At 46.4% G+C, this 12,731-nt stretch overlaps 1 protein-coding gene across 1 annotated transcript in view; it reads left to right on the forward strand.

Annotated features, from left to right (window-relative positions):
- The window catches only part of LOC128753372 (myosin-9-like), a 30,472-nt gene extending 22,937 nt beyond the window's left edge, over window positions 1–7,535 (forward strand). Inside the window, exon 44 of the mRNA XM_053855009.1 lies at window positions 7,437–7,535. Coding sequence (XP_053710984.1) covers window positions 7,437–7,535 — 99 coding nt within the window. The remainder of the gene's footprint in view (window positions 1–7,436) is intronic.
- Window positions 7,536–12,731: the final 5,196 nt, after the last annotated feature.

The raw sequence follows: 12,731 nt of genomic DNA on the forward strand, positions 1-12,731 counted from the left end.
ACGATATTTTCATCGCTGCAGCACATTCAGACAAGCCTGCAAGGACCAGAGCCTGTATTCTACTGAACCTCGCTGGACCCGAAGCGCTTGAAAGGGAGCGTTCCTTCGTCTATGCACCTGAAGTGCGCGCCCCAGGAAGGAGAGCATGGAGCCGTTTTGCGACCAGCTGAATCCAGGGAAGATCCGGACCGTTTGAAAAGAAAGTTTTCAGAAATTTGCAACCCTCAGAACAACCGTACGATGGAAAGGCACAAGTTCCACACGAGAAACCATAAACAAGGAGAAAGCATTGAATCATTCATCAGCGATTTGAGGATAAAGGCAAAAACGTGCCAGTTTGGTGAGTTGGCTGATGAACTTATTTGTGACCGCATCGTCTGTGGCATCATTAGTGACTCTCTGAGAAAATCACTCCTGCGAGACAGTGAGCCAACACTTGCTAAAGCAATAGCAACATGTCGCATTCACGAAATGACCGAGGAGAGCAGTAAAAAACTAGCGACCCAAACCCGTGTCGATGCAGTTCGACCAACCAGAAACCGTAAAGAAGACAGCAAGTCTCAGCCATTTTCACAGACTGTCATCAAATGCAGCAACTGTGGGAATCATCATGTAGCCAAAAGAGACAAGTGCCCTGCTTTTGGCCAACAGTGCAACAGCTGTAAAAAGTGGAACCATTTTAAAAAGCGTTGCAAGTCGCATCCAGCAAAACAAAGAAGCAGTCCTTTTAGAAAGATGTAGATGTGAGTGAACAGGCAACATATGAGGACGACACATTTTATGTCGATGGCGTCAAGGTGGACAGGTCCGTTGACAGTTTAAAATCAGACGACCCAGATGAGTGTTTTGTTACACTCCTTATAAATAACAAACCCACAGAATTGAAAATTGACACTGGAGCCAGATGTAATGTGATGCCTAGAGACGTTTTTCATGAAGTCGCCCATGGTGAGGAACCAGCTAAATTGCCTGCTGTCACCAACCTTGTCGCATACGATGGTGCGACAATTGAAGTAATGGGGACTAAGATGCTGTCATGCTCCCTGATGGGACAACATTATCGGTTACCCTTCTACATAGTGGACAAAAATGTCCAGCCACTCTTGGGATTTCGTGCGTGCATTGACATGGGCATCATCTCAATCAGCCCTGATGTCCACCATGTGACTACAGATGATGACAAGAGTTTCAGCACGCAGATAATCACCCAGTTCAAAGATGTTTTCAGTGACAAGCTTGGCGAACTCCCTGTTACATGCACCATGACTGTAGACCCCAACGTACTGCCTGTGGTCAGACCCGCACACCGCATCCCAGTTGCGATGCAGGACAGAGTCAAAACAGAGCGAGAGCGAATGCAAGACCTTGGCGTCATAGCACCAGTCACGGAGCCAACGGACTGGGTCTCCTCTATGGTGGTTGCCCACAAGAAGGACAAAGCAGGAATAAGACTGTGTATCAATCCAAAAGACCTGAACACAGCACTCAGGAGACCCCACCATCCCATGCGTAGTGTCCAGGAGGTTGCAGCACAGATGTCGGGGGCAACTATCTTCTCAGTATTGGATGCCAAGAATTCTTTCTGGCAAATCGGACTTGACGAAAAATCCTCAAAACTGACCACGTTTAGCGGGGTGCTAAACGTGGTCAGTTTTGAGGATTTTCTTTGGACGCTACAGATTCCTGCGCATGCCATTTGGCATAAACTCAGCAAGTGAGGTGTTTCAGCGCACAATGGAACAGTTGTTTGCCGGCTACCCCTGCTCCATCATTGTTGATGACATCATGGTAGGCGGACGTGGAACAGCTGAACATGACGCAAACTTAACAAAAGTTCTTGAACAAGTGAGAGGTTAAACTGAAACAAAATCCTCAGAAATGCAAATTCCGTCTCACCCAAGTGAGTTATGTTGGACATATTTTTACGAGCAGTGGCTTGAAAGCTGACCCAGCAAAGACTAAAGCCATCATCAACATGCCAGTGCCCTCAGATGTGACCTCACTGCAGCGTTTCTTGGGTATGGTTAACTACTTGGGAAAATATATTCCAAATCTCAGCGACATTGCAATGCCACTCGTAAAGAAACAGCTTGGTGTTGGCTACCTCAACATCAAGAGGCATTTGACCAGCTTAAATCATGCCTTTCAAGGCCCCCTGTATTGGTGTACTACAATGTCAAAGAACCAGTCTCACTGACTCAGTGCACAGGTCAGAGTACTGCTGAAAATGATACTTTTGAAATAATGTCTGTTTCCTGCATCTCAACAGCACGTCTAGATGAACTAAGAGACCACACCCGGAAGGACAGTGTGCTGGAAGCACTCGGTTCAACTATTCACAAGGGTTGGCCGACAAAGCTGAACCAGGTCGAACCTTCAATTCGACTCTTTTTCCCATACAGGGATGAACTGACTGAGGAAGACGGAATCATCATGAAGGGCCACAAATGTGTCATTCCCAAATCTCTCCAACGAGAGTACATTAACATCATGCACAAAGGCCACCCAGGTATTGAAGCGACTAAACGGAGAGCCCGTAACATAATCTTCTGGCCTGCTATGTCACAAGACATGGAGAAGGTGTTGACCTCATGCTCGACATACAACAGCACTAAAAGCCATCAGCAGAAAGAGCCACTCCACCTCCATTCAATCCCTGACATCCCATGGTCCACAGTAGCCACTGACATCCTGGAATGGCGTGGGAAACATTATCAGGTATTGGTGGATTCATATTCAGGATGGTTTGAAATCAACCTGCTACAGAACTTGACCTCATCCAGCATAATTTCCAAGTTGAAGAGACACTTTTCAGTCCATGGCACGCCACACACCCTCTTTTCTGATAATGCCAGACAATACACAAGTCAGCACTTCAAGGACTTTGCCACTCAATGGGACTTTGTCCACAAGACAAGCATCCCAGAGTTTCCCCAGTCTAACGGGCTTGCAGAAAGGGCAGTCCGCAGTGCTAAACAGCTGATGGAAAGGTCTTACAAAGATGGAACAGATATTTTTCAAAATCTCCTGAACCTTAGAAATGTTCCCCGTGACTCAACGTTAGGATCTCCAGCCCAGCGACTGATGTCACGTCAGACCCGAGCAGCTGTTCCGGTGAGCACCAAACTGTTGGAACCTGCCCCAAGAGACACCAGAAAGATCAATGCACGGCTCATCAGAAAAAGACTTGCATTGAAACGTCATCATGACAAGACCAGTCATCCGCTTCAACCACTAACCCCCGGTCAGGTGGTTAGAATGCAAACACCAAAAGGCTATGATCAGCTTGGAAGAGTGATAGATTTGGCCCCAGAACCACGTTCCTACATCATAGAATCCAACGGATCGACTTATAGGAGGAACCGTCGCCACATTCTCTCTGTTCCAGAGCAGATCCCAAAGGATTCGGACCCTGAGTGTGCTGGCCCGTCTACAGTGGTCTGTCCCATCCCCTCTTCAGAGACCTCAGCACAAGACATGAAACGATCCCAGCCAGTATCACCACAGCGTCCTGTGACCACTTGCTCTGAAGGAACCAGTGACAGTGGTTCGCATTATGTGACACGATCTGGACGTGTCTGCAAACCAAATCCAAGATATGTGTAATGTTATGATGTTACAGTGCATGTTTAAAACTGAAAAAAAAAAGAAAAAGAAAAACTAAAGCTAAAGGGAAAGGATGTAGATAATTTGTGAAATTATATAGTCATTTAGTCTACACCCGAGCGTGTGAGTAGTTCCAGTTGTGGGAGCGAATCAGAGCTCAGAATGTTAGAGGCGGGATTTTCGTAGGTTGTCAATCAAGAGACCCGGCTCGGTAGCATGCAGGTATGTGTTCGAAACTCACGGAGTCGAACCTGCATTATTTTGGTGACGAAAGATGGCCGTGAATGCGCTGTTCCCGGATTTTTTTTGGCAGTAAAGGTGTGGCAAAGTTCTATGGAGTGGACTCAGGAACTGCACTAATGGGACGTGACATAATATCAGCTCTTCGCCTGCGCATTGAGGACAACACAGTGCACACACCAACGGCTTCACCTTCTTCGCAGCCCCCGACAGCTGCATTGGCTTCTCTCACCTCACAGCCAGCATCTTCCACAACCTTAGGATGCGTCAAAGGGTTCATGCGTAAAGTTAAAGTGGTACCAACAGCTGTTCCGGGGCGTCAAAAGTTAAGACGACTTCCCTTCTCAGTGCGAGCTGCTGTGTCAGAGGAACTCAATAGGCTGCTCTCTGCTGGTGTGATAGAAGGCATCGAAGCCTCTCCATGGGTGTCACCAATAGTAGCAACACAGGAGAGAACAGGAGGTATACGCATGTGTGGAGACTTTCGAGAGCCAAACAAAGAATTGTTGTGGACAGTTACCCTCTTCCTCACATGGAGGAATTGCTCTCCACTCTCTCAGGTGCGACTGTGTTTTCAACTATTGACCTGGAGTGTGCATATCACCAAGTACTGCTGCATCCTGAGAGTCAGGATTTGACGGCTTTCATTACACATGATGGACTGTTTTGCTTCTGCAGGGTTCCTTATGGTCTGGCCTCAGCTCCAGCAGCGTTTCAAAGACTGATGGCAACAGTGTTGAGTGGGGTGCCTAATGTACAGTACTATCTGGATGATATAATATGCTACGGACGCACAGCACAAGAACATGACATTGCTCTGAGAACAGTACTGCTGCGACTTAAAGATGCAGGCTTGCGACTCAGTGAGAAGAAATGCCACTTTCACCAAGCCAGCTTAAAGTTCCTAGGACACTTGGTGACAGAGAAGGGCATTCAACCAGATATGGAGCACCTACAAGCCATCAAGCAGGCTCCTGGCCCCACTGATGCCGGTCGCCTTCGTTCCTTCCTGGGTATGCTCTCCCGGTCTGGAAAATTCATACCCAACTACGCCACGGTGGTAGAACCACTGCGGGCCTGCCTGTGGCAAGATGCCAGATTTGAGTGGACTGAGGAGGCTCAGAAATGCTTCATTATGCTTCATGGATGAACTGTGTGTGAAGGATAAACTAGTGTTTCGAGGAACAGGTCTAGTAGTGCCTGCTTCATTGCGGCACAGTCTCATTGCCCTTGCTCACGCTTCGTTTGTCCAGGGATGAAGCCTGCAATGCCACTCGGGAGGCTGAGAAGAAGCTGAAGACCATGGAGGCAGACGCACTGCAGTTCCAAGAGTTACCCAGATGACCGTCCCAGTACTAGCTTTGAGTGAATGAAGGACATGGAGAGATTCTGGTGAAACATCTGCCCGTGCAATAAGAGGACATGAATGTAAATACTGAAATAACTCATGAGCTGCTGGCCTGAATTGTCACAGTAAATGATGAGAGAACCGAGTATGCCGCCTGTAAAAAGTCCATTTTATATGAAAAGAAATCTTCCGGCAAATAAAACTAGTTCATAACCTTCACATCCAGTGCCACTGATAGTGAATCGTCACTGTGTTTGCCATGTTCTTCCAGGATCTAGGCACAGCAGAGAGGCTGAAGCGTCAGGCCCAGACAGAGAGGGACGAGCTCCAAGAAGAAATCACCAACAGCAACAGCAAAAAGTGTGTTGGATCTTTGAGATTTCATCGGTCGATACGATGTTAATTCCTTGTTTCTTCTGTGTGCTGCTCAGCACCATGTTGACTGATGAGAAGAGAAGGCTGGAGGCTAGAATCAGTCAGCTGGAGGAAGAGCTGGAGGAGGAGCAGCTGAACACGGAGATGGTCAACGACCGTCTGAAGAGAACCACGCTGCAGGTGACCTCCTTGTCCCGTCGGGATGATGGCTCCCCACTGAGACGCGTGCTAACTGTGCTTGTGATGTCAGACGGAGCAGCTGACCACTGAGCTTGCTGGAGAGCGCAGCACGTCTCAGCGCCTGGAGGGCACTCGAGCCCAACTTGACCGGCAGAATAAGGAGCTGAAGCTGAAGCTGCAGGAGCTGGAAGGAACCATCAAGTCCAAATACAAATCCTCCATTGCCACGCTGGAGGCCAAGATCCTTCAGCTGGAGGAGCAGCTGGACATCGAGTCAAAGTGAGTCCCGAGTTCGGATTATTTCATAGAGGAGGTAGCAAACTAGCGAACAGACTCTAAGAGGCTTCCAATTCCCTTGTTTTTGTGGTGTTGTTCCACAGGGAGCGCCAGCAGGCCAGCAGACAGGCCAGACGTACCGAGAAGAAGCTGAAGCTTCAAGTTGAGGATGAGAGACGGAACACGGAGAACTTTAAAGATCAGGTAAGTCAGTGACTCCTAAAGCGGACTCCTATCCCTCAGTCAAACAGTCATGCTCCAACACATCAAAAGACATTTTGCTACCTAAAGAAACAAAAGGCGACTACATAGTGTGCATGACATACTTGCTGGTGTGCACCACCACTCGTGAGCAGTGGACAGTAATAAGCAGTGATATATTTTTTTTAAGGCTACATCCATACGGAAATACACATTTTCCTCTTTGATTATCTTCCGTGCTCTGAAAACGTTTGAAGAGCTGCAACAATCCACAAGGATGCAGAACATATGCCAGGACTGTGGTGGCGCTCTAATGGACTCGCAACAAATAAGATGTCATGGCACATGCTCACACAAAGCTTTGCACCAACTTTAGCTCAGTAGCTTTGCAAATTTCTACTCTTCTAATTTCTACTCTATAAATTCCTGTTTGATTGCTTGCTGTTCACTATACTGGCAGAGAAGCAGCAGATTTTCGTATTGATATGATGAACACTTGTTGCTGTTTTGTTGTGAATTGGTGACAGAACCAAGGCCCACTGGGCAATGGCATCATTTTCAACACTGTCCAGATGAGCTGTCCACACCAACATGGATCCACCCTGCACCCATTGTTGCTTTTAGAAGCGGTTTGACCCCCTGGTTTGGAGAAAGTTTTTGAGGCAGGAGTTGGGCCTCTTTCCCAGATGAGGGAGGGATCTAAAAGGTTCTTAAATTCAAAAATAAGAGATTGAATTGATCTTGAAGTATGTGGCGAATTAAATGATCAACCCGTAACAGGAATTTTCACCTTAACAATTATGTAATGAACACAATGTAAAGGTTAATAATGGGGCTTTATGCCACAGGTGGGTAAATATTTTTCACACGTCGTGGCTGACAAAATGTTTAAACTTCTTTTGAAGAAGCAAGGTTTCTGAGAACGACCCGAAAGTAACGCCCACTGTTCCCCTGCAGGCGGACAAGACAAACAGCTGCATGCGGCAGCTGAAGCTTCAGCTGGAGGAGACAGAGGAGGAGCTGACCCGAGCCAACGTCTACCACAGGAAGCTCCAGAGGGAACTGGACGATGCCACCAAGTCAGCAGACGTGATGAACCAGGAAGTCAGCAACCTCAAGAGCAAACTCAGGTACAGACTAATCTGAAGCTCTTCAGTTGAACCTCCGAGTGGCGACACTGACGCTGGCTGTGTCCTCCAGGCGCGTGGACCTGCCCTACAACATGAGGCGCACGGTCAACCGCACAGGCCTGGACAGTGATGAGGAAGGAGATCTGCCTGCAGAGCCATCAGAACCTGCAGCGGAGTGAGCAGAACTGCGCCAAGAAGAAAGAGAATGAAAGCCATAATGCTTCAGTGACAGCCTCTGCTGTCTTTTATCCGCCTCTTCACACTGTCGTCTTTGACCTCTGTACATGGTTTGTGGGCTGTTTTCTACTGATGGAGTTGATTTGGTTTTACTGGTACAATTGAACTGCTGTTGCAGATTTGGGGGGGAACTTCAAACACGATGCAGGTTTTGCACAGATCAACTGTGGGAGGTTTCACTCGGTCTTGGGGGACAGGTCGTTTTGGGGTTATCTTGGTCCCTCGTCCCAAAACTGCACAAAGCCTGAACAGATACACTGGTGGGGAAATGATGTTCTGTGAGTGTTTGAATGTTGCTGGTGGTGGGTCGTTGCACAGAAACCCCCTACACTGCAGGTGCTCTGTGTTCTTGAAGCACTTTGCGTGGTCACATCACTGCTGTACTGTTAAACCTTTAGTCTGAGAACTGTTTTATTGCTGCTCTAATAGCAACTGGAATCTTCCTGGGAGCATGAACCACAGGTTTTACTGTTGAGTCGATTTCAATGTGGTACTTGCCAGGTAAGCAGCCCAAACCTTCAAAAAGATCTCTGTAATCCTTGTGATAAACACTCTCTCTTCCAAGTTCATGAATCCTCTTCATCATGCCAAGCTTCTGGCAGGTAGAAGCACCCAGTATGGCTGGTACACTCTCTTTAGTTATCTCAAAGTCAATGCTGTGCTTCTTTCCTTTGTATTCACATGCCAGAGATTTCCTGCCCAGCGGTGTTATTCTTTGTCCAGAGAAAGTCACCAGTTTGCTGTTGGTTGTCTTGAGGTGTCCTTTTAGATTCAAAGATTCATATGTTTTCATCGACATAGTGTTACAGTCGGCTCCTGTATCGAGTTTGAATTTCACACACATATTATTTATTCTCAAGTTTTCTGTCCATCTTTCTTTATTGGCCTCTTCGTTGTCCATGACTTTGATGTGCTTTTCTTGATACACTTGAACGGTACCCATGAACACGTCTTCTGGTTGATTGTTTTCAACGATGTGGACTTTCCTCCCACTCTCTCCATTTGGGGTTCTGCACATTTTTGCAAAATGACTTTTTCTTTTACATAATTTGCAAACTTGAGCCCTTGCTGGACACTTGTCTCTTTCATGCACATATCCACATCGGTTGCATTCTGCCTTTGTTTTTATTCTGATTCTTTGAACTTTGTTAACCTCTGATTCTTCTGAGTGCTTTGACTTGGCTCGACGTTATTTCACTGGCTGGACAAATGCTCACTGCGTTCTCCAGAGTCAAATCTGCCTCTCTCAACAGTCTGCCTCTGACGTGATCATTGGTTACTCCACACACAACTCTGTCGCTGACGAGGGAATCGTGAAGCTGACCACATTTGCAGTCTTGAGCTTTGTTTTTCAAATCCGTGACATATGCATCTATTGTCTCTGACGGTTTCTGTGACCTTGTGAAAAACATATGATTGATGTACGGTAAGTTTTTTCGTGGCTCACAGTATTCTTGAAACTTTCTTTTCAATTCGTCGATTTTATCAGCCTGGTCGTCCTAGAATTCAAAAGTATTCCATACTTTTATCGCTTCGTCCCCCGCAACATGTAAAAAAGTGGCACACTGCACCTTCTCTGGCTTTTCCTCGACTCGACAAAGCGTTGAATCCAGCTTCTCCAGTTTTCAGTGAGATTGCCCTGCAGACTCAGATGCGGCGGTGGTTGAGACTGCGCCATCCTTATTTACTTTGTCTTCTGACACCATGTAATATCAGGCTTCCAAGCAGGCAGGACGACCACGGTCTTTGTTGAATCAGTTCCTTAATCGAAGTTAACACACAGACTGACCTTCAAACAACCGGGGTTCGCTCATGCTCGAACGTCAACACGTATTCACATGTACACATACGTCATTACGTGACAGTACGGATGTGCTGGTGAGAACGACGAAAACGGAAACACTCGGGACAAAGGAGGAACGAGTCAGACACTAACGCCGTTCACAACAATAGAGGTAGCAAACTATTGGAGTTTGCAATCACATTAAGTCAAAAACCTTGTCCGTCGAACTTCTGTCAAGCTAAGTAACTACCAGGAATTAGACGGAGCCCGCACGGACCAGTTGCTGCGCAGTGCTCGTGTGACTCGCAAAGAAAGTTTTGGGTTGTCACTCACCGAACCAGAAGACAGTGGGGAACCACAGTAACTCCAAAAACTGAACATTTCAAGAGTCATGTCGAAAAAGACGATGGCAGAATCACGCACTGACGACGATAGCGCGGCTACCGATTGCGGCCGCAGGATGGCATCATTGCCCACAGAGCGAGGCTTGGAGGAAAAGCTGCGTCATCTCATAAATACAAGGAGAACAAAATTGAGACTCTTGACGCAAAAATGGAATGAAATTGAACGTTTCATGGAAAATGATGACAATTTGACACACATTGAAACGATGAAGGATTGTAAAAAGTTCTGTGAAGAATTTGCTGAAGTTAATGAAACAGTGAAACTGTCTATGAAAGAAGAGGAATGTGAGGCTGACCAAACAAACTGGTGTCACCCCAAAGTGACAAATTGTCAAGAGTTTATGAATAAAAAAGTGGATTGAGGAAACGAAACTCCATCTGGAATCGGTGAAAACATGTCAAAAGGATGTAACTCCTATGGACAGTGTCTCAAATGTTTCTCGAGGCGGCAGATCAGGAAGATCTTCTAGTCGTTCATCCAGTGGAACATCATTCGTATCTTCTGCTACTTCGGCGCGACGAAGAGAGGAGGCCAACAGAGCAGCTCTCATTGCAAAAGCTGCCGCATTAAAGGGAAAACAAGCACTGGCATTGAAAGAAGCCCAGTCAATGGCTGACAAAGAACAGTTGGAAATCGAAGCACAGTTGGCAGCTTCTACAGCAAGGATGAAGGTTTACGAGCAATATGAGCATAATGACGATGCTAACAAGTCCACCAAAAAGGAACAACGTCCAGACGGGAATGTGTCATTGAGTGATTCAGTTGGTGCTTTTCACAATGCTTATGTAGAACGCAGATCAAATCCTGCACCCAAAGCAACACCACTACATCAAGCGATGGACACAAAAGAACTTTGTAAGGTGATGCAACGACCAACAGATATGACTGAACTGCTGGTTGAAAACCAACAACTGTCTCGTCGACCACAAAGAGACGTTCCATTCTCTTCCATGGTGATCCATTGGAATTCAGATCATTTTTGAAAGCATTTGGACACGCCATTGCTTCTCGAACTGACTCTGATTCAGACAGGTTATATTTTCTGGAGCAATACACGAGGGGTGATCCAAGGGATCTGGTCAGGAGTTGCCTGCACATGCCATCACATCGTGGATATCATGAGGCCCTTAAGTTGCTCTCTGATCATTATGGAAATGAAATTAAGATTGCTTCAGCCTTACTGGAAAAGGCATTCAAATGGCCACAAATCAAGTCAGAAGACACCAAAGGTCTCAGTAACTTTGCATTGTTTCTCCTGAGCTGTCAAAATACCATGCAGGATGTGGCATTTATGGATGAGTTGGACAGTCCCACCAACATGAGACTGATTTTGTCCAAGTGGCCATACAAGCTGAGACAGAAATGGAGAACCGTTGCCTATGACATGCAAGAGACCAGAGGGGAGGTACAGACTAATCTGAAGCTCTTCAGTTGAACCTCCGAGTGGCGACACTGACGCTGGCTGTGTCCTCCAGGCGCGCGGACCTGCCCTACAACATGAGGCGCACGGTCAACCGCACAGGCCTGGACAGCGATGAGGAAGGAGATCTGCCTGCAGAGCCATCAGAACCTGCAGCGTAGTGAGCAGAACTTTTCTTGCAATAAGACAAGACATTCCACACTTTATTGGCTTGAATTTCCCCACTGTAAGGCTAATAAAGGACATCTAATCTAAAGAGCCTGTTTTATGATCATTTTGATATATCTGCATCTACTGCTCTCCTTTTGAAGCAGCAAATATATATTGGATATTATGAAACTCCTGTCACTTTTAATAGATTTTTCCAAATGAAGTTATTACAGAGCCTCTAAAGCAGACCTGGGTAAAGTGTGGCCCGGGGGCCATATGCCGCCTGATGGTTGTATTTTTTTGTGGCCCTTTTCACGTCAGACTAAAACTATACATGATATTTTGTCATTTTTTTACCTTTTCCACTCAAACCGCTGGTCTTTTGTTGCAGTTTGTTCCTTGACTTTAAGTTTCAGCTTCTGCTGTCTTTCCTCTACAGATGGCTGAGATGAAGAAGAAGCTAGAAACTGAGAGTTCAGCACTAGAGGGCGCTGAAGAGGGCCGCAAGAAAATACAGCGTGAGGTGGACAGCCTGACGCAACAGCTGGAGGAGAGGACTGTCGCGGATGACAAGCTGGACAAAACCAAAACTCGCTTGCAGCAGGAGCTGGATGACCTCATGGTGGACCAGGATCACCTGTGGCAGATTGTCTCCAACTTGGAGAGAAAGAAGAAGAAGTGTGATCAGGTTTGATGACCACAGGATTACTTCAATTGCTGGAGAGAGTTCTCCTCCTGAAAGCTCTCAATCCATTCCATTTGCCGTCTGGATGCTCACTGAAGAGAAGACCATTTCGACTCAGTATGCTGAGGAGCGTGACAAGGCCGAGGCAGACTCCAGGGAGAAGGAAACCAGAGCTCTAAATCTTGCCCGTGACCTGGAGACGATGACAGACCTGAAGGATGAGCTTGATCGGACCAATAAGTTGCTCAAGGCTGAGATGGAAGACTTGGTCTCCTCCAAAGATGATGTTGGCAAGAGTGTAAGGACCGAGAGAAGGTTGTCAGGTCTAGTCAATGGATATGGACATCTTAACTGCCTTCTCCTCAGGTTCATGAGCTGGAGAGGTCCAAGCGTGCCATGGAGCAGCAGCTGACTAAAACTTTTTCCTTTTCCGTTCTTTATTATTTAGTCACCACCACCACTTCTGCATATATATAGCATGTTTTTGCTTTAAGACTAAAGTTTTCCTTTCATTGGCCATTTTTGTGTGTTTTTCTTGTTATTCAAAATACATTTAAGCAATATTGAAAAGAGTTTCAAATAAATTGTCATCGTCGCCATCAGTGGTCCATATTTATGTTCAAATGAAATATTTCAGTAGGTTTATATTTACACTTCTTAATATCTTTACTTCCATTTAAGTAGCAAATGTATTG

Source organism: Synchiropus splendidus, chromosome 2, assembly GCF_027744825.2.
Source record: "Synchiropus splendidus isolate RoL2022-P1 chromosome 2, RoL_Sspl_1.0, whole genome shotgun sequence".
Taxonomy (NCBI): Eukaryota; Metazoa; Chordata; class Actinopteri; order Syngnathiformes; family Callionymidae; genus Synchiropus; species Synchiropus splendidus.